At 36.4% G+C, this 27,681-nt stretch overlaps 1 protein-coding gene across 4 annotated transcripts; it reads left to right on the top strand.

The window, feature by feature from the left end:
- Positions 1-1,451: 1,451 nt before the first annotated feature.
- Positions 1,452-27,132, top strand: LOC131780414 (netrin receptor DCC-like). 4 transcript variants are annotated; one of them, XM_066171371.1, is made up of 21 exons: positions 1,452-1,775; positions 6,873-7,217; positions 11,339-11,593; positions 16,280-16,546; positions 17,295-17,588; positions 18,590-18,901; positions 20,373-20,455; positions 20,629-20,684; positions 21,006-21,184; positions 21,530-21,640; positions 21,763-21,781; positions 21,918-21,948; positions 22,687-22,990; positions 23,158-23,268; positions 23,696-23,886; positions 24,575-24,697; positions 24,940-25,010; positions 25,146-25,186; positions 25,394-25,490; positions 25,576-25,675; positions 26,103-27,132. In XM_066171371.1, exons 1-21 carry the CDS (start codon positions 1,709-1,711, stop codon positions 26,166-26,168), a joined length of 3,123 nt encoding a protein of 1,040 aa, XP_066027468.1. In that variant the 5' UTR covers positions 1,452-1,708; the 3' UTR covers positions 26,169-27,132. The 4 variants fall into 4 exon arrangements, 3 of the variants coding, with proteins under 3 accessions (XP_066027468.1, XP_066027469.1, XP_066027470.1); XR_010718554.1 differs by lacking the exon at positions 24,940-25,010 and having other exon boundaries at positions 26,103-26,142; XM_066171372.1 differs by lacking the exons at positions 24,940-25,010; positions 25,576-25,675; positions 26,103-27,132 and having other exon boundaries at positions 25,146-25,432.
- The last annotated feature ends 549 nt before the right edge of the window (positions 27,133-27,681 follow it).

Below are 27,681 nucleotides of genomic sequence, written 5' to 3' on the forward strand. Positions count from 1 at the left end.
CTTTAAAGAAAGATGTGTTGAACGTGCTAAATTAAAATTTAAGAAATATTTTCTTAATCGGCAAATTCGATGTGGAGTCAACCTGAAAATGAGAACATATAAGGGGTTGAAAATCATGATAAAAAGGTAAAACTTTTTTTATAAGATAACGTTTGTTTTCTTCGCAGTTGAAACAGCTTTAAAATCTGTCTCCATGTCAAATTCATGACTACAATAAAAGAAGGTGAAAGAAATTCTACCTGTAAGATAGGGCCGACAAAAAGATAAGAAGATCGCCAAAAGGAATAGGAAATGATCAATTTGCTTATTATAACTTTTACTGAATGGCTTAAGCTAATATGCTGTTCCATTCATATTCCCAACACTTAAATAAGTTAAAAACACATAGACAGAAAATTCTTGCTGGATGCCGATTTTGTCTTTTGACAAAAAAATACTGTGAGAAATCACGTCTGGATTAGACCGGATTATTGATTTGGTAGCCAGTCAGTCAACAAGTCTGTGCGCGAGGCAAGTGCTGTAGATATTGACTTTTGGATCAGAGCTGAACAGGGTATTGAAAACCATATATAAACCCCTCTTTTTTCAGGCTAATCACCACAATTTAGCTATTGAAGTTCTTTAGTGCTTTTATTTTTCATTCTATTCCGTTTTTTCCAATTTTTGCAAAAAAAAAAAAAAAAAGAAACTGATACATAGAAAGGGAATTACGCACCCGTCTTCCAAAATCAAAATAAAGAGTAGACTTGATTTGTAATTTTCATGGAATGCCTCAATGGGAAGTTTTTGGATCCCCCCTCTCCTCTTGGTCTCCATATAACCCCTCCACCCCGCATCCCTCCACTTAACATTCCCTCTCGTAACTAGAGTTCATCTGAGGCGCCCCACGCTGACTTTAGACTCACCTTAGCCAACACCGTAGCTGTAACACATAACAAAGCTAGTTTTTGTTTCCACTTCGTATTCGTGCAGTAGCTTCTCGGGTAATTTTACATCGGACTCAAGAGTAAAAGTCTCAGAACAACATGGTTCAAAGGTTCACGAAGCAGCTGATTTCAAGATAGAAGGAATCTTGAAGAAAATTACTCTCTTAAAAATGTATTTGATTTGATTTTCCCGCACTTCTTGTTCTGTACTGACGAAGTTGGCGCGTCTTGATTGTGTTTTTATTTCGCTTGTAATCCGCTTGACTTCCGTTTCCGGCCCCAGCAATATGAGTACTCTCGTGCATCCCCACAGGGGATAGATCAGCGGAACCCTACCTTTATTATATGTAGTAGCCCTTGGAAAAGGATTCATGGTTGATAAACAAGGAAGAGGAGTTGTCAACTGCCTGTTACAATTTACTTTTTATTTGCGTGACTTTCATTTAGCTTCATAAGCACGTGATCGATATCGGTGCCATCGAGTCATGCTCATTCAACACATTGTAATTGTCACGCATAGTTTAGACAGTTTGCACTGAGTGAAACGTTTCTCCGAAAGGAAAGTTTCTACAATTTATGCAAATATCTCGTGTGTTTAGCATAAATCGAGTTTTCCTCCATCAATTGCGCCATCCACCAAGTTGTTTAGGGAATTTTGCCGATTACGGCCGATAATTTCACGAGGGTGATCGTAACACCCAGTCCCAGTCTCAAAACGAAGAAGGGCCTTTTCGCTTTCGGCACAACCTTCCTCACTGAAGCATCAGCAAAGGTTTGATAAGATGGTGTCTTTCCGTGCCTGTGCAATTTACCTACTCTTTCTTTTGCTGGTTAAGTTTCACGGGTCAGGTAAGTGTGAAATTTATTCTCCCGTACAAAAGATTTTACAGTGTTTTTCACCATTGGCCATTTTAAGCTTAGGCAACGAAAACGCCTATCCTTAATTTCTGAACGTGATGTTCGTCCATATGATTTCCGAACTTCAAGGTGGCTTTCAACAGTTTTTGTATTTAAAAACTTAGATATGATTTGGGATTCTAATCCCGTGATAATGAGATCTGAATAGCTATGATGCGATAGAAATCAAGAGCAAAGGATTTTATTCTTCAGGGCTAAAAATACCATATTTACGTTCAGAATTAAACATTGAAACTGAGAAGTGCGCTATTTTCTTGATTAGTGTGAGGCGTCTTCAAACCATAAGAAAACTTACCACTTTGTCAGATGGCCGTCCATTACAAACATGATGGCTATGCAAACCCAGAAAAGAGTTGTCACCTGTACATAAACTCTCTTCCTTGGCATCCATCACTCTTTATTGGTCAGAGCTGTTACCAATTTTTTCACTCATTATCGGTTCAAAGAATGACCTCAGCAAGGATAATTACTGCTAGCTAAGTTGAGTGTGACTTTTCGTCCAGGCAGCAATCATGTAAAGAAACTAAATAATGCACTTGAATGGATACTTGAGCATTATTTGCTCATACCTACATGTATGATTTGTCTACTAGACCAGTTTTTAGCTTTGTGCACACATGATTGTGGTCTCCCACACCAGTGGTCGTGGACTACATATTTTTGTTTTACATTTAGAGACAGTTAAAGGTTTACTGAAGTGTGTGTGTATATAATTGTTGGCTTATCATATACACACTGAGATTTACTCCAAGTTAAATTTGAAGTAAAAAAAATGATTTGTTGTAAACTGCACAAATTCTGATGGGTCGGATGGTTTTTCTCACAAGTGAGAAATGAGCATCTGACCAATCACAAGTCCTAGATAAAATATTTGACCAGTGAAAAAAATAGTGTGGCTTTTTTGCCTTTGTGGTGTGGGGGCTTGCTAAAGTGAATGAAAGTGAATGTCAGCAATATTTGCTGGCTGTATGCAACTGTAGAATCATGATTTCAAAGTTAAAACAAGAAATCAGCTGTTGGTATAAATAAGTTAAATTCATTTATGAAGATAATGTCAGATAAAGCTGGACTTCGTGAGAATTGGTGAAAACCACTCTGATTTCACCTCATGCAAACTGATCACAATCTTAGTATAAATCTATGCTTTGACCAACTCCTGACATTTGCAATCTGGGGAACTAAAGTGGAATCTCCTCATAAATGGTACAAAAGACTTCAATTTCTAGATTCTGACTTTGCTAAGAAAGCATTACAATCCACCAGTTTGCAATTTGGTTCATGCTCATGTGAATGAACAAAAATTTATGTTTCAAATTGGCACTTTAATTCCCATGCTATTAACAAATGCTTTTCATTCAACTAATTTATTCCTTGTTTTTGTCATTACTTTGTTCCAGCAGTATAAATACACAACCTGCAATTCCCAAAATTACTCCATGGTTAGTTTGCATGTATGATTATTATCCACTCATTGAAGTCACAGAAAAGTATAATATTAAACTTGGTAATGCACTTGCTCTAAAATTATTGTTGGTTAATGGAAACAGACCTTCCGAGTGAATAAAAAATAATTTATAATAAGATTAAGAAGTTACAAAGATGCTACCATTTAATGGTTTGTGTTCCCAAGGTGTATGGACCAACCAGCTTGTCCTAGGCTTCCAATATGTGATGGTGAAAAAAAGCGAGGGCAAATTTGGCTTCTAGGATAAATCAAGGATTCTACCAAATCCAGTTTTCTTTGACAGAAGTTCTTCACATAAGAAGTATATTTAGTTTCTGTCTTGCTGTCCTGTGGATAAGTAGAATGTCAGAATGCTTAATGACACAATGGTACTTTACCATTTAATTGTTATCTAGATAAACCATGCATAGGCCTCTAGTTTCTTCTTATCACCTACCAATTCAACTGAGATTGAGAGTATAATTATGTCACTAAGTTCTAACAAAGCTTGTGTCCCATTTAGTATTTCAGCCTCCCTTCTTAAGACTTTAAAAGGTGTTTTATTAATCCCTCTTCAGCTGCTTTTTAATCGCTCATTTTCTACTGGTTTGGTGCCTGATCAATTTAAAGTAGTCAGGGTAGTTCCAATTCACAAAAAAAGGGTCCAGTTTTTTAGTCTCCAGCTATAGACCTATTTCCTTACTCTCCATATTTAATAAAGTAATTGAAAAATTAATGTATAATAGGATTATTAGCTATCTTGAGAAATTTTCTATTCTACACAATAATCAGTTAATGGCTTTAGATCAAAGCATTTGACCACCCATGCTCTTCTTCTCTTGACCGATAAGATACAAAGATCAATTGATAATGGCACCTACTCTTGTGGAATTTTCTTAGATCTATGTAAAGCATTTGATACAGTTGACCATAGAATTATATTAAACAAGTTGGAGTATTATGGCATACAAGGTGTTGCAAATGATTTGTTTGCATCTATATTATTTACGTAACAGAAGACAGTTTGTCTCTTTGTTTGGTACTAATTCTGACTACCAAACTGTTACATGTGGAGTACCACAGGGGTCAGTGCTTGGCCCACTTCTTTTCCTTTCATACATAAATGATATGCCTAAATGCTCCAATATCTTAGAATTTCACCTTTTTGGTGATGATTCAAACCTGTTTCTTAATAGTCCTAACATTCTAAATCTAGAAACCAACTTAAACGTAGAATTAGAAAAGATAAGCCAGTGGCTATATGCTAACAAATTGTCTTTGAACATTGAAAAAACCAGCTTTGTTGTATTCCATTCTCCACAAAGAAGAATAGCTCATAAGTTGAATCTTAGTATCTCCAATACATCTATTAAATCTGATAATCAAGTTAAATATTTAGTACTCATTTTTGACTCCAATTTGAATTGGAAACCATACTTACATGTACACAAATTGAGAAAGAGGGTTTCAAGAGGTATCGGAGTACTATCTAAAGTTAGATATTATGTAAACAGAAACATATATCACATCAATTATATTATTCAATTATTTACCCCTTCCTCGCCCATGTTTTATCAATTTGGGGCAATACTTATAGTTCTACTCTAAAACCTTTAATAATTCTTTAAAAGAGAGCTATACGTATCAGAACTTTCTCAAAACCAGATGAAAAATCTGAGCCTCTCCTTAAGGAATTAAAGATTCTTAAATTAACTGATCTTGTTATCCTTCACGATGCACTTTTTATGTATCACTATTACTATAGTCTTCTTCCATCTTCCTTTGATCACATGTGATGTCAGAATGTGTTAAGAAAAAGAAGTTGCACATAAGATGCAGCTCAGCTTGTTCTAGTTGTCAGTTACTGGACCAGAGGAAAAATGCAAATGAAGCGACGGTAGCAGAGGAGTTAAAAAGGGAGCGAGACTACAGCAGTGGTTACTATTGTGCTATGTTTTACTTACTGAATGCCTAGAACAAGCTAGGCACAGTTGAGTGTGTCACTGATTTATAACTCTACAGAGCCACAGTAACAGAATCCATTTGTTTTAGGTAACAAAGAAGCAAAAATTGTTAATGGTGACATCACCTGTGTTTGTCCTCCAATATATCATAAGTTCATAAGAGAACCAACCAAAATGCATGTAGAAATCAGCTTATTATGTGAAACCTTATTAATCATAGATATTCAAAGCTAAAGAAGGTGCAGTTGAGTGGTTTCAATACAAGTTTTGAAAATTGTTGACATCCTTTCTTTGACCAAGATTATAGAAAATAGAAAATTGTGGTTGATTTCTTTTTTAAAATAACATTGGAATTTTCATGCCAGCTTAATACACCAAAGTTTTTGGAAAAATCACGCACATGTGACATGATTGATCATTGCATTGTTGTTTGTGCTGTTGTTGTCATTTGTGCTGTTGTTGTTGTTTTAACTTGTGTTATGTGATACATGCAATGATTAAATACAGTTAGTATAGGTGATTATAAAGATGTGCATTTACAAGGAAGTGATAAATGCAGTAGAAGAAAATTAATTGCAAAGAGCATCAAAGATGCTAAAAGATTAGTAGAACACTTTTGAAAACAAAGGGATGAAGTTTTTGCTGATTCAATTAAACAAACCTCTTAAAAGTGCTTGCCAGCTCATCTTGATACAGGTAACCAACACAATTGTCACAAATTTTGCACAATGCTCTCTTTATTTACAGAATTTATATCAGAATTCAAAAGCACCTGAGCAAAAATACTTAAACAATTATTTGCTGAATGCCAAGGGAAAGTCAATGAATAATATTTACCTCACCTTCGGCAAATATTTGTTAATTTTTATTCACTATTATGTAATTTTACCATGTTAGGGCAAATTGGAGCATGCAAAATATGCCTTGGTTATACACTAGAACAGGGCAAGAATAGGAACAGAGGGATGCATGTGATCTTTGATTTCTTTTCCAATTTTTAGATATTAATTTTTCAGCAATGAACTTTTAAGCCCACAAGAATTTTGTTCTGGGCATCAAAAACTTGAATTGTTTCTTTTCTGTTGTTTTCTTCTTTCATGCATATCTTATGCCATGAGTAGGATGCTCAGATAAGACCAAACACATTTTAAAATTAGAAGCCAAAAGACTAGAAAATGGAATTAATAGGTCAGATGATAAATCCCTCATTCAATGGTTTAACATATAATTTTTGTGGACATTTTGACTTCACATTCTCCACCTGATGACAAGTTCTTCATTAAAAAATTCTTGAAGTGTAGCACCGTTAAATTTTGGAAATTAACCTAAACTGCAAACATTTTGGAAATTAAAGAAAATGAAACTTGTCAAAAAGAATTTTTATAAAGCACAAATAGTTACACATTACTGTTATTGAACCTTATTTCCTTGGGAATGAAAGTATATTTCAAGCTGATCGATATCTATGAATACCAATCTAGTGGATATTTTCACTTATTAATGTTACTGCTTACACTAAAAGTGCCTCTGTTGTGGACTCTATCTTAGCCCTTCTTCTTAAATATTATCCTTACTCATGTAAAGGGCTGAGAATATTATGTTTATGGTTGTCTATTTTAGGGGGTGTGGATTGGCGTTTCACCCAGGAACCTTCTAATCCAAGCTACTTCAACAATGGTAGTGATGCCAACCTGGTGTGGGACTACACTGATTCACATAATAAGATTAAGCACATTACCTATAGTGTTCTTCTAAAAGGTGTATTTGTCAAAATGATGTTTAATGACAGTCGTGGTGTCCAAGATCATCCTGATATTCCTCTATCTTACAAAGGAAGAGTTAAAATTGAAGGAAGAGCTACTCTGGTTATCAAGAACATCAACCCAGGAGACAATACCGAATTTAGATGTGAAATAAGGGGAATTGGAAACATAATTGAAAGCACAGTTCAGCTTATTGTGGCAGGTACGTATTGAAGACATAACCATTAATAATCAATCATAAATCAAATGCATTCAACTTATGTCTCTCATATTTCTGAGATCTGGAGAAAGTTATCTATAGCATAAATCTGCGCAAATTTTTATTTGCAGGGCTGAAATTGTCTAGCTTACCTGACTTTTGAGAACAATAGTACTACTTTTACTTAGCATGTGACACCACACTCCTAAAATGAGAAAAGAGAATAATTCTACCATTTAATTTGCTGTTTCTCATCAGATAGAAATCAAAGAGTTGTCAAATGGTTATTTCTTATTCTTCTGGCACCAACTACTGGACTGCCCTCTTATGCATAGATAACTATTATTGATATGAGTACTGAGATTTTATCTTAGCAAAGCTGTCAATTAAAAATGGTTGGTCAAAACTAGAAACAATCCAACTGGTTTAATTTACAATTTTGCTAGATCAATTAAAGAAAATATTACATTAACAATCACAGGCAAAATTGGGTGCAAAAAAATTGTATTGCTTTTCACGTCTTTTAAAGGGACTTGCCAAAGAGAATGAAAGTCGGTATTGGGCCATTTGCTGCTTTCTGAGGATTATGATCTTCAAGGTTTACAGATATAAATTTAGTCAACAGAATGGTGACTTCCTCAAGCAATTTTCTGACACTAAGGAGCAAGTTGAGACCTAGAAGATTTTTGCAATGGAGCAAAATTTTCTTAAAGTTATGAAAGCAATAAACCAACAAAGTCTGTTATCCAAGCTCTTTATGCTCTTTGAAGAACACTGGGCATGCAAATAGAAAATAATTCAATGATGATCAACATGGCCAGGTAGGAATGCTGTTCTGACAGGATGCTGTTATTTGTGGAGGTCAGTTCAACAGCTTTAATTTTATTGCTGACTTTGGTTGCTCCACTTAGAAACTGGCTGAATTCCATAAAGAGCTCTAAGAGACTAAACATATTCAATTTCAATTTAGAGTATAAATTTTTTGAGAGCTTATGTGACCTAAACTTTTCAAAACTTTTCATGTATTAAATGGAAGCCTAATGTTTTTTTAACAGAATTTTTAATCTTCTTTCTGAGTGTTTTACCTTCATTTTCAAGTATAGTATCTCGGATGTCCTAACAACATAAAGTTTAGAAAAACAAGAGTTATATTAAGCATGTAACTTCCTGGTCATTTGACTGTGATTCAAAGTCAAAAACATTTGTGATATCTCATTTTCATGTGCAATTTACCTCATTGTTCGCTTGAGTGATTTTATTCACTTGTTGTGAAGAATCCAAACTCACTATTTACTACATTCCCTTGCTTGTTTGTGATCTTTTACAACTCGTGAATGAAAATTGTTTGCGTTCACCAGCCATTACATAGTCTTCTTTCTTTCATTGTACTGCACTCTGTCAGAACCATGGAACTTTCTACATCATAATATTTTAATTATACGTTGGAATTACTTTGCTAAGTTCTGTTGAATTATTTTAACTGTGATGCAATACTTGTCACACTAATTCTCTTTCTGAATTGTTTTATGATAGAAAGATACCAGGTTATTATGGCTTGTAAGGGGCAAAAGGAATCAACATTCGCATTTGGTTTATGTAGCTCAAAGCCCATCCATGTGTCATATTTCATTTGCAGAAAAAATCAAAGACCGCACATCTTGTTCTTTTTTATTTTGTTTTGTTTTACCATAAGGAGGCAATTCTTATTCATGCACAATTGCTATCATTGTAACAGATTTTCCAAATTTTTTAGATGGTTCTTCTGTACCCTCTCGATTGAGATACATGCAGACCTAATGAAACCCTTGAATGAAAAGTACTGTAAATATTTTAAGGAATACTTGAATCGCAATAAATTGGTTATGTAAGTCTTAAAGGCCAATTCTTGATCCTTTAAAAGCAATGGGAATTTCTGCGGTAAAATGGAAACCGTACTTTCCGAGTAAAGAGAAGCTTTGTAACGTGGTCAATTCCACTCCCTGGCATATATCATTTGCAAGTGTTGATATATCTGCAAAGAATTGTTTTAATGTCTTATTTCAAAAATTAAAAACAAATGGAGAAACGAAAATTTGCAAATATTGGATTTACATTGGTGGAAAGCCATGTGCAAATCAGAGAGTACCCAAAAGCCTCTAGAAGATGTGATGGGCAATCTCTCTCCTTTCATCTTGAACAAAATGCTTGTTGTTGTTTTCATGTACAATGCGTTTGGACAAAAGTTGTGGCATTAAGATTGCAGTCTACTATGTAACAAGACGCTTTTGTGGGGAAGTGCGTTAGAGACTTAGATTCTCGTCTGACCAGTTTGACAGCTATTCATTCCCTAGTTTTCTCTTGTCTGCTAACAGTCAATAGTTTTGCAGGTTTTGACTTCGTGTGTTCACCATGATCCGTCTGGCAACAACCACAAAATAATAAAAAGTTGTAGTATTTTGTTTGCTAATGGGCATTTCATTTCTTTGTCTGATCTTCATCATCAAATTGCCAACAATAACAAGGTTTAGGCAGTGGCTGGAACAGTGCCCTTGATGTTCCTTGATAGGTTTTCAAGAGTTTGATCGGTAAGAATTCCCTCCTCTCTTGGAAACAGAGTAGCGTAACCAAGAAAACTTCACCTCCCATTCTGGCTTATGCCTTCTCTTTTAGTGACTGGTGGGATACTCAGCTAGACTATTTATTTCCTTCAGGTCCTTTAGCCTTTTCCAGTCTAAGGCTCTTAGGTCAAGTGACTCTAAATAAAGGAAAAAAGTGAATTTATGAACAACTTTGATTTAAATCAAGATATTTTTGTAGCATTAAGGTCAGTCACACAACAGCTCAGTTTCATTTATTTTTGGGACATGATACATTCTCGAAGCCTTACGGTGCTCAACACTTTGAATATTTCGGCCCATAAATCAAGTTTTTACTTCTGTCATTAAATTAGATTTTCCTCCTTTCACTAATACTCTCTTGGCTACTCTGGCTAGAAAAGTATTTTTTACAATTGTTACTCAAACCTCTGCAACTTCTTCCCTACCATCTCCTGTAGTTTATCAATTAACATCAGCATCTCTTGATGGTCTGGAAAATAGGTTTTTGCTAATGTTAAACAAGTTCAAATCTTGTGTCAATTATTGCTAGGAGCTGCTTACCCTGAATTTAAGCCGCCCTTTTGCTCTCAAATATTTCTCACCCAATATCGTGGGTGCTGCCTGTTTCGCGTTTTCACCGAAACTTAGCCTGGACCTTGTGTTTGTAGAGCTCTGAGGGAATGATGCTGCTACATTACAAATGTAGACAAATGTGATCGTTTGTTTTTTTAATTTATTTACTAGCAAGTGCCTCTGTTTGTCTCATATTGGCTATCGCCTTGACCTAGTTTTAAGGACAAACCCAAATTATCTCGCCACAAGTTTTGGGAACACTTACTCATAATTGTATTGAAATGTAACTCTCTTCTTCAGGGAGTAACGTGTTTGTATAGCTCTGATGGAATGATGCTGCTTCATTACAAATATAGACAGATGTATATATATATATATATAGAATATAAATATAGAGAGACCGAGGATGTGTTTAAATTGTTGAGTGATAACCTCTCTGTTGGGAAGGAGCAAAACATTTAATAATATTAGTTTTAGCACAAATTGTAAACAGTGGTCTCCATAAATCCATTCTTAATGCAGGAAAGTAATTCGTTTTCTTAGTGTTTGACTTGGGCTTAAGAACGTTTTATTTGAGGGTATAATTCTTCAAAATACGAAGGAAACGTCCAAAACTCTCCCTTCTGCAAACTCCCTTTGCAGAACAATCATGATGAATAATTAGATTATCTAATGTTTGATTAAAAAAAAAGATCAATGAGATGAGTAAGTTCTTCTTTAAACTTTAAGTAATGGACCAGCCGCATTCAGCATGCCACTGGTGTATTCTATTTATCCCGAAGAATCCATAGTTTCTCTTTAATCAAAGTTTTAGTTCTCTGGGTTGAGGATGTCTTCAGAAGATCTTTTGTTGGGCCAAGTTCCAAATGAGGTGTGGCTTTACGGGCTTTGTTCCTATTTGTTTGTGCAGCAACAAAAATTCCTTAGCCCGATGAATGGGGAATGAGGAATGATATTATCTCTTTTACCTTTCAGAGGCACCCGTTATAAACCCCTCTTTAGAAGGAAAATATTACATTGAAGGTTCCCCTGTCACCATAGCCTGTGAAGCCTCTGGGAAACCTCTGCCGGATGTAGCATGGATTAGAAATGGAGTACCGGAAAGTTCAGGGAAGAAAGCTGCATTTTTAAAGTTCGATAACATAAACAGAACAGATGCAGGACAATATACATGTGAAGCCAATAACTCAGTGGAAGTCACTTCTAGTGACACAACAATTGTAGTTTACTGTAAGTATATTTAACCTTGATTTTTTTTTTCTGAAATTTTTTTTACAGTGTGACTCCTGTTATTGGGGCCAGTTATACAAAACTGATGAATCTGTTCAGAATACCACCTCAAATCCTTTTCCGCTTTATATGCATGCATTGGTCCCAAGTATTGATTGGGACAACTGAATTTAGGTGGAATCATTGCTCACATTATTTTGCTCAGAAGGACGTGACAATTTGTTCACGAAGTCATTGCTTTAGTTGGACTGTGTTTAACTCAGAAAATGGCTTAAAGCCAGCTCCGTTTGAATAGCGCACAAGGCTAGCGCATATTCTGATTCTGTGCGAGGACTTTTGGTTGGGGCGCAATGGAAATCGTGGAATTGGTCAAAATGTTAACTGTCAGCTGAGAAATTAAACAATTTTTTTACTGATAGCTGAGATCAGCCGGTAGGTGTGGAAATGGGCTGAAACTAAAACTGCATGCCTTAGATTTGCGCACATATTTGCATATGTGGCGTTTGAAGAGGTATACTTTTTGAGGGCGGGAATCCATTCTATATTTCATTATTCGAAGGCTTTTCCACCTTATACTGAGTACTCGACTGCCAAATAACACAAAAGTAACGGACTGTTCTATGGAGTGTTACAACCTTCACTCTTTTTTTTCATCTAAAGACAGAAAAAGGAAAGACAAATGCGGTACCTGGATAATTGATTTCCATGAGTTTCTGGTTTGGGAGGTTGTGTAACCTGCAAGCACTATGCTTCCCCGCCCTGTGAGATACTTAACTGTTTTGGTGTCTGCATATGCGCAAGTATTCGATCTCTTTTGTCAGGAGCAGGTAAAAAGCAAACATGAACGGTATGCTAATCTCTAAATTTAGAAGTCACTCATCAAAATTACACCAGACATGCTTCCTTGGATAATATCACATTTAAATAACATTTCCTGTAGAGAAAAACAAACAAACAAACAAACAAAAACGACGTCAATGGCCAGAAATGCCATTTTGCTCAGCCATTGCAACGATATTGTAGCATTAGGATTTGTTGCTCAGACCGATCTCATTTTGGCATTAGGGTTGCACTTGTGCAAGTACAAATCTATTGTTGCCGACATTCCGTGACAATCTCTTTAACATGCCATATTCAATATCTGCCACTTTACCAGAGAAATTGAGTTTAAATGGTAATTTCTCTTACCGCCTCTTGATTATTGTGGAGAAATATCAGACCTACTTGCGTGATTTGAGCCATGTCATCGTACACGTAAATTTTGCATTAATGATGATAACTTAATCTACAGAAATAATCAGGATTATGATAGGAAATCATATTTCATTAGAAATTCTGAACTTTGGAGCTTGTTAAAATCTAGTATAAAAACAATCCATTCTTTTTCCACTTTTTTAAAACCATCCTACACACTCTTTATCTCTCAAAACCAGAAACTTATAAACCTCCTCGCCATTGATATATGTTTTAAGTATAATTGCTTGGGTGATTATAGAGATGCACGCACTCTGATTGGCCGAGAAGTGCATCATATCTCGCTTTAATAACCGTGCGTGAGGTAATTATAGCGGCAGCGCCAAATTTTAAAATGGCTCCCTTGCATTTTGAGAATGTGACGCAGCAAATGACAAATGTCATAAGGGAAAATTAAATTCTGAAGAGCGCAAAAGATGCTAGTGAAATTAGTCTGTTGAAATCTAGTGGAAACTGGCTTATCTTTATGCAAGTAATCCAAACTATTGTGACAGAATTTACAAGTTTCAATTTGCAAAACACTGTTACGACAATTTGAAAGCGTCTTATGAACATGGATGCCTCATATGTCAACTATTTTACAGTTCCTCTTCAAAGCTACTCTCTTCATCGCTTTCTTCTGAGTCACTGACGCAGGTCAGACCATTGGGATTACTACATGCTTCATCGTCTGCCATGCTGAAGCACCCTCCTGTGCAAGTAAGTCCGGCAAGTCCACACGAATGCTTGGTAGTTTGATTGCTCTAGATGTTGAAGTAGACGATTAGTCATTGGAGGAAACATTCCGTTTTTCATCTTATTCTCGTAGAACATGAGATAAGATAATTCAATTCTTGTCTTTTTGGTGGTCATGTATGAGCTGCAAACAAAGGCTTTGCTTTTGTCAAGTGTGTAGAGAGCAACCTACAGGAAATCGCACAGGTTTACCAAGTGTCAAAAATTTAGCATTCATGTTTAAAGTGAAAGTTCAAACGTACACCAAACGCGACGAATGTCGATTGCTACAACTTTAAATTGCCGGCAACGAAACTACAAATCAGTCGTGGAAATAAAAACATGCTAAACTAAATAATTCGAGCTATACCTTCCTTTTTGATTGGCAGTATTCTTTCCCCACTGTGTTAGTACTGGAAAGGCAGGACCTCAGATTTGCACTTCTAGGGCAATTAATGTTCTCCTTCGCTAACGCTCAACTCTTTTGATGAAGTCACTCAGTATTAGTCAAAGGCCACGTGGACTTGCAGCCAGTTGTTAGAAAGAGCGAGGAACTGAAGATTTTGAAATTTTGACGAATTTACTTGTTGTTGAAAACAGAAACTAAATGTTACCTTTCCCAAAAATTGAAAGTTATGAGCTATTTTATCTTAGTATTCAAGCCTATGTTGCTTAATCTGGCAACTTTTGTAAACAGGTGTTAATTTATTTATTTCCGGAGTGTTTTTTTTATTCTCGGGATGAAATTTTAACGATTACTTGTCTTGAAGTCAGCCTCTAAACGTCAGCCTCTAAACTCTTTACGGTGGCCAATTTACGTTTTCAACTTAGTTGATAACACTAAATTACCCTGTTGAACTCATTAATAGTTGTGTTTGATGGGCTTTAGACCTAGTAGTCGCACGATGAATAATCTCGCCTGACGGCAAATGTCCTTATTTATCGTAAGGAAACGTACTCTTCTCCAGAGAAAGTTCAAGCCAAGCTTTTTTTGAGCGGCCGTCATTACGACCAAAAATTCAGAATTCAGTATTTCTTCGCACATGGCTTTCTAGGCATTAAATGTCACATATTTGAAGTTCTCTCGAGTTCAAGTTCTCAGTGAACTTCATTTCTGTTCAAAAAGTGTGTTTACCAACTATGTTTTCTTTGTTTTTTGCTCTTCCACGAAGCACAGCGCGGGCTTATGGTGTCGGGAGAGAGGCGACTAGCATTTCTTCTCGATGAGAATGTACACAGATACATTACTTTCGGACAGGGTTCAATTATATTAAAGTTTAACCGAAAAAAAAACAAAAAAACAGCGAAATAGGTCAAAGTACGACAAATTCTTCCCAATAACAGCTTCTTGCGAAGCTGGACGTATGTTTACGAGCAAGAGACAGATGAAACCGGCGGCGGTGATGGATGCTCAAGATGGAACACCATAAAATTCTTTCTTTCTTGGATAACTCGCATTCCCCATCTCTAGTAGTCTTGGCTATGCAGAATTGGAAATTGCCACGCTTAATCCAAAAAGAGAAAAAAAAGCAATGTTTAACTGTTATCCTTTCGCCGAATTGTTTTGGAGATACGGCATTAATTCAACTCTGCAAAAAAAAAAAGATGTCACATTTACATAAGCGAAGGAAAGAGAAATATTTGAGTCGCGGCTAAATTTCTCCATGCTGCCACGCACTAGTGTGTTTTCGAAATGGGTTCTTCAAGAGCAATAGGGAACATTATCTATAGGAATGGGTATACCATTTTCGATTTTTTTAGTGATACGTTTTTGTGACTACTAAAGTAGTGACTACTGAAATTAATTACAAACAGTTTTTAGGCCGCAACTCAACCCATTTAATGACACAATTTTTCTACCAAAATTCCATTTTAAACCAATATTTTGCTGGCATTTAAAGCGATTTGGGAAAGAGAGAGAGAGAGAGAGAGAGGGAGAAAAGAGAGGATTAATAAATTATTTATCGGCTTGAGGTCGTGACCCACGTCTTTGCTTAAAAATAATGCCCAGCTGGCAAAACGAAATTTATTTATGAAGAATGGCAACGAAGGCACGGATGACTCTGCGACTCACGAAAGTGTTTGCGGTGCCCGTGGGCAGATATATCAAAATACAGACCGCGCTAAGAACCCATCAGATTCCAGGATTCGTTAGTGTGCACTCGGAGAAAAAAAATAAATACACCCTATACTAGTTGCAAAGTAATTTTTCCTAGCCCTGAAGAGGTGAGAAATAATACGAGTAATGAGCAAAATTTCCGCCCGTATTATATGTTAAACCATGGAACAAGGGATTTAGTATTCCACTATTTCTTTCAGTTTTTAGTATTTAATTTTAGTATGCGAATTCCATCGGCCTTATCTGTGCATTGTATCGATCGCATAAGGCGGTGTACGCGAAAGACGAAAAGAACTTGAACTAAACCAGTAAAGTTTTCTTTGAGTTCTCTCTTGCGCAAAAGTTCGCTTCTTTGACTGTCAAATTTAAAAAACGAAAAAAAAAAAATCAAAGTTTGGATTTTTTAGTGCGGCCAATATGTTGCTACGTATTTTTGTCATGTTCTAAAGCGTAATACTGTGGCATATTTCGCCATTCTCAGGACCTTATTTGGTAAAATGACACAGTAGTGGAATGATAAAGCTCATTAATATTCTGATTGATATGAAAGACCACCAAATATTTATTCATTTGCTTATTGCATTGTTATTTATTCTTAGACTCGCCCACAATTCAAAATGTCACCACGTCATCTAAGAAGTCTTGGATTGGCCAGATAGTGACTTTGAAGTGTCTTACTGATGGTGTTCCCACGCCAACACTCTCTTGGTACAAACCTGAAGGAAGTCAAATAAAGAGAGTCAGAGCCAGACAAAGCAAAATACAAGTGCCACTTAGGGGTGATCAAGATTTTGGTCATTACAAGTGCATTGCTGCTAATGGACAGATTCCATCTCATGAGAAATTGATAACGATAAATCAGATAAGTGAGTAAAAAAAGATCACTTTATTTTGATAAGAGGAAAATTAGGTATAAGGTCAGCATATTCTTTCGCCTTTACTCTTTATCACTGTTTCAGGTGTATGAGAAGTAAAAGCCACATTTTCTTTCAAAGTACTCGACAGGGTAACTCATTCACCTTGTTCATCTCATTCGATAGTTCAACTTATAATACTTTCATATAATCTACTCTTCTTTCACTTTCTAACCACTGCTTAGCTTTCAAAATATATCTTACGGCTTTATCTGAGCGTTCCGTTCGCATTTTCCCCTCTTTAGCAGAGTAAGACCACATATTTTTCGCGTACGTTACCTCAGTGAGGTATAATGGTGTTATACTGGAATTATGCCTGATATAGTCAGCCTGATCTCTTGTGGAAAATGCACCCATATTTTCTAGAAAGATTTACGGTAAACTGTCGACACCGTGCCCTTTGGTAGCATTAAACACGTTACAAAAGAGCATTGAACTTCAGGCAGATTGATGACATCCTCCTATGCGAGTATCCATAGGAAATTTCCTCAGCCATGAAAAATTAATTTTTTCCTCTTTTTATTTGACTTTTGGCTAAATTTATCCGGTAGCTACATGTATATTCATTAAACTGTGATATTACAATGACTTGCATTCATCCTAAGTATTGTGACGAAACTCACTATGAGGTTATCACAAAAAGAAATTTCTCCTTCCTTTCTTTTGCTCAAAATGATCCTTTTTTTATGGCACCTTGTAGAGAAACCAGGGAAAGCATCCTTAAAATCATCAAAGTCAGTCATTCAAGCAACTTTTATGACAATACAATGGACTGCACCAGCTGATGATGGAGGAAGTCCGATTACAGGATACCGAATGATCTTACAAAAGGGTGAAAATGAGATAAAAAAGGATAATATCACCGATCCTGGAACGACAACTTATTCGTTGCGTGGTTTGGAGAGAAATACAAACTACACGGTGAAACTGTTTTCCAGAAATTTTGTGTTCGAGGGAGATCCTAATGTAAGGACGATTAGGACCAAGTTTGAAGGTGAGGAATCACAAGTGATTTCGTTACTGAGCACGATTGATTAGATTTGTTGTGAGTTATATCAGTTTTTACAATGTTTTTTTTTACAAAAGAATCAAACCTCCATAGCTCCCATAGCCATCAGAATTTCTACTTAATTTATTGACATTAAACAAAACCCTCAAAACCTTCCGTTGCATGTTTTACACATGTAGTACTTCTTGTGTTAAAGCTAGGTTTGGTTTGTTTCAAACCTTGTCACGGACTTACAAATGAGCAGTTGAAGAGCCAATTTCAGTCCGAGATACCGTCAATAAAATTATACTCCTAGGTATATATTGTCTGCTCAATGCCATAGCTTGTTTTCATTTCGCAGGGATAGGCCCAAACCAAAACAAGTAAGGTTGTCTTTTTCAGGAAAGTTTCTGTCGAACTTCATCCGGCACATATCTCACTCAACAAAAAAAATATTGTGGCAACAAGCGTGAATTTAGTAACAGAAGTTGAGAAGTTGAACATGGCTACAAAATTCGTAGCACCTGTCATCGCTTTAGCGCTTCTTGTCATTGTTTCCTCAGTTGGCAAACCCCCTGGAGAGAAAAGTTTGTTTTCTCGGCGGAAAAACTCGCGTCAGTTTATGTTTGCTGAAGAAGAATCGTAGCCCTGAACGCTCAAATGGCTCGAGATGCAGAGCATGCGTACTCATTTTCCCGCTGTGTCATGGCCGAGTGTCTGTACTTAGTCTTGCGCGATGTCAAACTTTCTGTAATAACGTAGCACAAATGAATGCATTTTGTTTTAAGCTACAATCGACTATCATCACTTTTTGTCCTTTAAAATTATTTTAAATTTCTTCAATTAATTTTGCTTGCCATACACGTTCGTTTCAAAAATATCCCAAAAAATCCTCCACCAATTTACAGATTATCTTATCATCGACAAGAGTTGTGACCAGGTTTTTATCAAAAAGTTGAATAATTATTAGGAATTTCACACTGGTCATGTTGTTGACATCAATCTAGGAGCCCCAGGTGTGGTCGAAATAGACGACCTGCCAGGTAAAACGACAGACGATACAATTGCCCTAAAGTGGAAGGAGCCAGAAAGTAATGGAAAAGTTGTTATCATGTATTCAGTGTACCAAAGGGTAGTGACTGATGGGAAAGTGGGACAATGGACAGAAATAAGGAGAATCAGAGATGTTTCCGTGAGAGAATTGAAAATAGCACTGGAGAGAGGAAAAGTGTATCAGTTTGCCATTACTGCAACTAATGAGCTTGGTGAAAGCCTAAAACAAGATAAAGCAAATATCCAGGAAGTCAAGGCAGAAGGAAGTATGTACAAATGAATGTTATTTTCCTCTTTCAAAGGTTAATCCTTTTCTTTACTTAATTTTCAAGCACTCTCTATGCCATCAGCATCGAGGTTTTTACGGGTGAATTATTCGCTTGCAAAAACCTGTATTAATGAGAAACATTTCACTTACGTCGCAGATGATATTTGTGTGCCAACTGCAAGGATATGACATATCTATTAACTGAGATTTTATTTATTGGCTGGCACACAGGTATTTTGGGTAGTTTACTGACACATGCTCATCTGAATCCGGAAAGAGAACTCTGCAAAACTTCAGTTTTATCTTCTCACACTTAAATTGACTGTTTTTTTCTTTCCTTTGCCGCCATCATTCAGTTGATGCCTCTCTCCCACAAAAACATTTTCACCCTTCTACACTGAATTCCGAGACCTTTCCTCTCATTTTCACCACCACGGCACTTTATTCTTTATACCGATGAGAGCGACTTTGCACTTAGCCCCCTGTTCGCGCCTTAATTTCTAAACCACGAGAACTCTGAAGGGGCCTATTGTCGGCAATTTCGCTTTCGTTAAATTAAAGATGTATGATCATGCTGCCTCACGCTGCGAACAGAGAGGTTGTCAATCTTTTCACTGGTTTTCTTCGGTGAAGCCATAAAGTGTGACGTAGACTTCCTGTGTCAAGATCTTGAAGGGGTCTTCGTTTTCAGCTCTCAGGTCTTAGGTCTCAGTTTTCGGGGGTTTTCATTTTCGCTTCAAGCGTGCTTCGCTTTCTCTTTGTTGTTGACCTCTTTTCAGTCTTTTTCCTGGAGCTCTTTTTTTCTTCCCTTCTTACGGTGGCCTTCACTAGTTATTCGCCTTTTTACTTTAGCCTTTTCTTGTTCTTTATCGCGTTCTTCCTTTTTTGGCGTCCTTTCTAACCCCTTTCGCGTTTTTCTCGACTCACTCCCCGCCTTTTAAGTTCTTTATCTCTGTGGTCGCTCTCTCTCTCTATTTCCAGCCTATTTGCACTTGAAAATCTTTCTCCACGAGCTCAAATTATAACAATTTTGTCCGTTTAGCTCTTAGTATTGTTGCTTGCAAGTTAATTAGAAATTGCAAAATACTAAAAATTGCTTTTTTCATAGAAAAAGTTGAGACTGCCTCTACCAATGTCATCTATTTCATAACTTGCAGTTATTTAAAAAAGTTATACTCCGGCGAAAAAAGGAAGACGACTATAGGAACGACTCTGAGATCACCGTCGTGACGTAGGAATGACAAACACGCATCCGAAATAGTCGTTAGATACTCTAATGATTCCAAGCTACATAACCGCAGAACTCACGAAAAAAAAATCTCTCAAATTGGCCCTCCTAACCGTACAGTTTATGTGGGTGTTTTTTGTAAGTAAAGGCTGTTTTTATACATGAGTTCAAATGATAATTCTTTTACATACAAACAAACATTCATTTTAAGTCGTATTTTGTTTTTTCCCTGTTCAAACAGTAAGCACAGACGTTTACCTGACAGCGACCATAAGGGAGAACTGTAGCAGACGTACAGAAGTTGCTGCGAAATTTCCAGAAATGGTTAGATAATCTACTTGACCATATACCAGAGTGTATGTAATACTACCATAAGATTCTGTTCTTGAATGAAATCTTAATATTTCTATTTAAAAAAAATATGATATTTTGAACGATCTTCAATATGTAACAAGCATGCATTTGAATATACAGTTTTTCTTTATATGTCCTTTTAGGCTTGTCAAATTGCCTTTAGGTTTGGCTGCTCATCCGCCAACACTGTGAACACCAGGTAAGGTACGATTTTTTCTTTACACCAAAAAAAATCCAACGGGGGGGGGGGGAGCTTTATCTCATAGTGGCGTATTTTAGCGTGAAAACTGGTTTTTCTGCTTTAGAAAATCTTATTTAATTGGAAATAATTTGCATTTGAAGTGCATTTTGTTTAGTGTACAGAAATATAATGACACAGAATGACATGAATTAATTTTATTTACCTTGGTTTATAACATAAAAAGTACTCTTTTGGTTACAGCTCAATGTATTTTAGGACTTAAAAGTCATCAAAGTACAAATATGCGTGATGATACTCTTTGCTTCCCTCCTTATCTAGGTGTGGCAGTGTCGTTCTTGACTTCATGATGAGGTTCAATCACAGTGTAGTCGTCAGCAATGTTTTAATTGTCTTGTCGGATGCTGCAAGGCAAGACAAATTCAGAGGTTTTAAAGTCAATCCAGACTCAATTAAGCAGGTTTCTATACCCACAGACGGCGCGGAAAGCACAAAAAAGGGTAAATTTTACAAAGAAATTGTTAAATGTTTACACAATTCTTCCGAAAACGGACTTTTTCTAATTGTATTCCGTATCTGTTTAATTCAACAACTCATTTCTGTGAGTGATATATTTCCAGGTTTTTGTTTTTGTCGTTGTTGTTGTTCAACTAAACAAAATCCTACTATTAAAAATTATTATAGAGAGAGTGACACCTTACTTTTCCTTCGTACCAAGCCAATTAGAGTTAACTTTTTTCGGTCATAAGTCTAAGCTATGTAGTGAGAGCAGTGTATTGACCAGGATCAGTGTAAATGTTGTTTGAATGTTACTTCATCAAGCTTTGTAAAATGACTCATTTTAGGTCCTGAGGAATGTAACTGCCCATCTAACAACGTCTTGTTAGCCATAATTGGGGTTCTTGCCTTCACAATCCTTCTTCTAATTGTTTACATAATCTGGCTACACAGGAAAGGTAGGTAAAAAAATCATTATCTATGGTAGAGGGTTTGGCTTCAAGATTCATTAATGAGCGAAAGCAAAATTTTGACCCACATCCGCATCATTTGTCTTTTTTTTCCTTTCGTTCTTTTTTAGGCGCTGTAGGGAAAGAGAGGTAAGAATTTGCTGCCAGTTGGATTTTGTCGATGTCATGTACCAGATATGGTTTCATCGTAACAAAAAAAAATTCTACTTAAAGCTGATGAAATTCTCAGCTTTTTGTAAATATTTGTATGCTTTCTCAATGGTAGGACTTATAAAGATGAAAGAGATGATTATGACGTAAGTAAGAGCCATGACATTGCGGTCTTGTTAGTGTAGCCAGAAATTACGTAATCTCACTTTACCTCTACTTTCTATAAGAAATTAAACGCTTGCAGCAAACAAGAAGGAAAAAAGGCGTAGTTCTACAACAAAAAAGCATATTGCATTAGTGGCAGATACAATGAAATAGAAGGAAGTTAGACTCAATAAAGTCTTTGTCCTGGGATCATGTCCTTAACCAAGATACTCCATCAATTTGCCTTCGGTTTTCCCTGGTTTAACTTGGCGGCTTCACTTCGTAGATCGCTAACTGGTCTGCACCCGGTTGATATTTGCTCTCTAAATAATTGTTTTTGCGCATTTTTGGCCTTCTTATTTTCTTGATGCCTTACTTTCTAAACGTTAGTTTAGGAGCTGATAACAGCTACAGTTTTTCGTGCGTGCCTTTTTCAAAAATTACACTACCAATCGTAAATCTCCATGCAGTTTGTAGCTTCGGCGAATATGCTATGAACCTCGATCACCCCATTGGACATATCAGTTTCAAAAGCAGAGAAAAAAACGTTAATAATAGTAAATGTTCTTAATGATAAGGACAAGAGATAGTAAACCATTTGTAATCTCTTGTTAGGGAAGAATTTAAACCTTTGTGTGATAAACCATGAGTAAACTGATTTTTATAACCATGTGGGACTTTATACCGGGATTAATAACCGATTTATATTTGAATACTTTAACGGTATGTTGGTTTAATAGAATGAAACAGGATTAGATGATATCGAACCAACTATACCCGAGTCGAGAAAACTCACTCAGCCTCCTGCGGAATACATGGATCTCATAGAAGTCAACAAAGATAATAGAAAAGCACAAAGTACCGCTTCAGGTGTCGATTACGTGCCTCTTCATCCGTTAACACGCTGCTGGGAAGTTCCAAGACACCACGTAACCATAGAAAAAATCATTGGTAAAGGTGCTTTTGGTCAAGTTGCCAAGGGAACAGTGGTAGGACTTCGAGGGAGTCCCGAAACGACCACAGTGGCTATTAAGATGCTTAAAAGTGAGCTCTTATACTGTAAATAGAATAATAGTCTTGGCCTACAGTCATTCAGGAAATGTTACCGGGTTACCGTAATTTTTTAGCTATTTGCCGTATCATAACTTATTTCGGCATTTCGCATGCTATTCCCGTTAACCAAATTTTATTCCTTGTTTTTAATGCTCCAGCAAACGCCGCTGAATCGGACAAGAGAGATTTGATGAATGAACTTGACACAATGAAGCAGCTGAAACCACACCCTCACGTCATTAAACTACTGGGATGTGTTACAGAATCTGGTATGCTTTGGTTATGCGGGTCTAATTTTGCTGTACACATTTTGGTTATGGTCTACTCTGAAACGCTTTCTAGTCATTGATAATTTGCTTTAATGGAAGATTCACTGCTTCACCACTGAGCACGACAAACAACCCTGGTATAAGGTAATTTTATATTTTTTTAGCCAACAAAGACGCTCCTGGATTTACTGATAGACTGACCAAATATTTGCCACTGAACAGGCTAGAAAGCAACAAGCAGAAACGCTTGTTGTAAGGGAATATTTGGTCCGTTTCTTCTTGAGAGACCATTACAAAGTTTTTCAGCTTTTCTTGGTAAAACCATCTTGTTTTCGTGAGTATTGATCATAATTGGGCTATTTATTGATTTTATTGAAATTTCATCTTTTTTCAGTAATATATCAATTAAATTGTTTAATTTCTTCAGAACAGCTGTTGGTTTTGATTGAATATGTGCCTTTTGGGGATCTACTGGGTTACCTGAGAAAGAGCCGGGGACTAAAGGACACATACTACAAGGACCCGGATTTTAAACCGCAAACAAATTTGACGTCACAGCAGCTGATGAAGTTTGCTTGGCAAATTGCTGATGGAATGTGTTACTTGTCCTCAAAATCTGTAAGTTAATTAAGAATACAAAAGACAAACAATTCTGAAACCTTCTGGTAAGGTGAATCGTCATGTTTAGCTCTGTCTTGCATAGAATATTATGTCTTCACAAGATCACGCCCGGGAGATGTAAACGTATTCTTACCGTCTTGTTGAGGCCACTTCTTTAGGGCCGGGAATCCTCTCAATTTTGACGTCATCTAAGTTTTATTCCAATGGGTGAATGGCCATATTTGTGCATCGTTGCAAGTGTATCCCATCGATATAAAATATCTTGGTTTTTCTCGTGTAGGCAAAGGCAGAGACGAGAGTGAATAGGATCCTTCAGGATATTTAGCCTAAACTGTGTGTACAACAAATATCCATTTTAGTGACAAGGAAGAAAAAGAATTAAATCTTGAAATTCAAAAATTCGTCTTTGGTCGCTAAGCTGCTACGTTACAGAATCCTATTTCGATTAAAATCTGATAAGCGTTCTATGAAATAACTGCGTATTGCAAAAATAAAGTAGTTTGCTTCTCTCTGGAATATGGAGCAGTGTTTATAGTAATTTAATTTTCTGCCATCTGGAAGAAAGAGAAATACACACACCATATCATGTTGCTTGATATTACTATTTTCCTATCTGAACCATTTCATTTCAGATCTTTTCTTATGCAATCGCTAATTTCTTTTTGTTGCATCAATTCTTTCCTAGATCATTCACCGAGACCTTGCGGCCCGCAATGTGTTGGTTGGACAAAAGGAAACGTGTAAAGTGACAGACTTCGGAATGGCCAGAGATGTGCAGAAGGAAAATATTTATGAACGAAAGACTAAGGTAATCAAGAAAGAGGGAAGGTGGAGGCGGTACTACATATCGTTCAGTTTAGTGATCTTTCACAATCATTGTTTTGGTAAAGCTGATACATTCCTGATTTCGATCATGAATTCCTTAGAATGAACCCCAATAAAAATATTAGCCATGCGTACACGAGTATAACTTCGAATATCATTGTCTTTGACCAGTCGCTTCCTACCATTTTTGAGCTGCTTCACAAAGTGATATTTTTAAATGTTTAGGGCCGTCTTCCCGTGAAGTGGACAGCTTATGAGGCCTTGTTGTATGGTAAATATACCACCAAAAGTGACGTGTAAGTATTACCCGTAGCAGTTTTCCAACAAGTTTTATCAATTTTTATCAAGAAATTAATTCTATGCTTTTTCAAAGGATACATATATTTTATTTGTGATATATACTGTTTAAGTCTACCATATTATTTCTGCAGATGGAGTTATGGAGTTTTGCTGTACGAGATTTTCACCATAGGTAACATCGAATGGAAGTTTATAAGGCTCTGTGGATGTTTTTTTTGCTATATACCATGTTTAATTAAACAATGTAACGTGTTTAGTTAGACAAAGGTGATGAGCTTCCCCATGCAACCTCAAACTCCATCAAGAGACACAGGTGGTGTTTCAGCAAAGTTCGTTTTTTCGTCACAATTATATTTCGATGGTCTTGTGGTTCTTTCAGGCGGTTCACCCTACCCACGAATGGATGGAAGAAAAATTGCAAACTTACTTCAGGATGGATACAGGATGCCTAAACCACAACATGTAGATGAAAACTTGTAAGTTTTCTTTTTCAAATCGTTCTCTCTTATTGTACTGGGAAACGTTGTTTAAATCTCTAACAGATCATTTGAACAATTCCAGGTATCAGATCATGATGAAATGCTGGAAGAATGACCCAGATGCAAGACCAACCTTCACTGAATTGAGAAACCAGCTGAAGGACATGGAAAACTTACACAAGGTTAGAATTTTGATCAACATGAAAGTTTCTTTTCACGTGAAACCGACTGGCCTAGGCTCAGCTAACTGAGGTTTTAACCTTAACAGCATTGGGCCAAGACAGGTTACAATATGTACTCATCTCTGTAATTTGTGTGGATTCCATCTTTTTGTGATGTCTGTAGCTAGCACTCCGCGAAAAACAGCGGAGAAGCGCGCTTGAATTTCTCAATGGCAACTGACACTTTATGGTTATTTCAAAGATCATAGGACGATTGCAAAAGTGCATTGAGACGCATGAACGGTAACAGACGACGAAGCCATAAAACACTTTCTCCTTGAATTTGTTTTGGTGAGAAAAGCTGACGGTTAGGAAGGACTGAACCGCTCATAACATAAGAGGAACACTTTTTTAATGATGGTGATTATTGTCTTATTTTTCTCTGCAGAAACTGATCAACATGACAATGTACGACGAGCAGTTGTATGCAAACGTCGAGGATTTAATAGTGTAGTTAGATACACGTCAGCGGTATATGACTGACTAACAGTTTAAACACTTTGCCACAACGAGTTTCAGGGATTAATCATCTTTGCCTTACACGCTTACTTGGTAGAAATAGCCATGTTGTGTTGAGCAATCTTCTGTCACTCTCAGTTGAGTTTAAGATTCAGTTAATCTTACATCATTCTAAACTAGGTTACCTATTGGTCAAAACCCTTCTTTCCTCAGCTGCACTAAATAGTTGCATTAGAAAACAGTACCTAATATGAAAACAACGCTCTTTCTGTCTGGATCAGAGGTTGCTTGAGAAATGGTCTTAACGTCCAAATGAAGGAGAGTTTTGCCTCTGTCTTGAAATATTCACAGACGTCTTTCTTTTACTTCTGATAAAGTTAAATAGAACAATTCCTATCATTGACATATGATTAAATGGCGATTGATCAGTTTATAATTTCCAAACCAAACTAAAGCATAACTAAATTACAAACTCGGAGGCGGGAGTACATTGAATAACATAATGCAAACTCTGCAAACTGTTATAAAAACAAACATTCCGAAAGAGAAAAGGCAAAGGCAGTTATTTCTTTCAAACTTTCATTGAGAAATCTATCCATAATTAACATCTTTGATTTAATGCTTTACACGCGTCAAATACAAAAATGTGCGAATTAATAACGGAGTCTTGAATACTTTACGGTAATAAAGTGAGAAATGAAGAGACCGATAAACCAAGACAATTATCCAAAAAGTAACGTAAGCACTTTCAATCAACATAAGATTTGAAAGAAAATTTTAAGATTTGAAGTTATTGGAAGAGTAGAAATGGTGTTTGCACGGAAAAATGAGTAAATTTCTGTAAGAGGAATAGCCCACCCCTGATGCAAATATTGTGTCATTGGTGGGCTCAGTTGTAGTCTGTAGTGGGATTAAGTAAGTTTACTAAAAATAATAAATGTACTGCTTTTAGGAGTCGCTCCTTGGTAAGAATATTTACTGATATTCCTTTTTAGCCCGATTAACGCCTGCATTTTGAGAATTCTTTCTTACAAATTAGTGAATTTTTGATATGCAAATTAAGATCGAAGGGAAGGGTCTCCTCTGATCACGCTGGTATTAATATTATTTCAGCTGAAGTTTTTATATTTTGTCTGAGAACTAAATGAATACATCTTGTAACTTGTAGCAAGATAGAATTCCGTGAGCCATATTACTGCAGTCGGTGCGCGCTAGACAAAATCTGTGAAATTTTCACTTTCGATCCCTGTCCTCACGGGTGGTCTAGCCAAAAATCATTTTTGGCTTGTGTCGATGCCAAAAAAAAAAAAAACTATCCGAGAACAACTACACTATTTTTGAAATATGTATCCTAAACCCTTTTCATGGGCAAAAAATAAACGAAAATTTTTTCCCGACGGGAAGTCGAGAGGACCGCTCTTGGCGAGAGCGGCACTCAAAGTATTTCTTTTATGACGCATTTCCAAAGCGAATGAATTACAAAAAGAGGCTAAGGTGAACAAAGATAA

The sequence above is a fragment of the Pocillopora verrucosa genome, chromosome 8, assembly GCF_036669915.1.
Source record: "Pocillopora verrucosa isolate sample1 chromosome 8, ASM3666991v2, whole genome shotgun sequence".
NCBI classification, from domain to species: domain Eukaryota; kingdom Metazoa; phylum Cnidaria; class Anthozoa; order Scleractinia; family Pocilloporidae; genus Pocillopora; species Pocillopora verrucosa.

What these genes read in the sequence shown, in the direction of transcription:
- LOC131780414 (XM_066171371.1), top strand. Translation starts at nt 1,709, where the DNA reads ATGGTGTCTTTCCGTGCCTGTGCAATTTACCTACTCTTTCTTTTGCTG. An exon ending in GGTTAAGTTTCACGGGTCAG is followed by an intron (nt 1,776 to 6,872) that starts GTAAGTGTGAAA and finishes TGTCTATTTTAG; the next exon opens with GGGGTGTGGATTGGCGTTTC. An exon ending in CACAACAATTGTAGTTTACT is followed by an intron (nt 11,594 to 16,279) that starts GTAAGTATATTT and finishes ATTTATTCTTAG; the next exon opens with ACTCGCCCACAATTCAAAAT.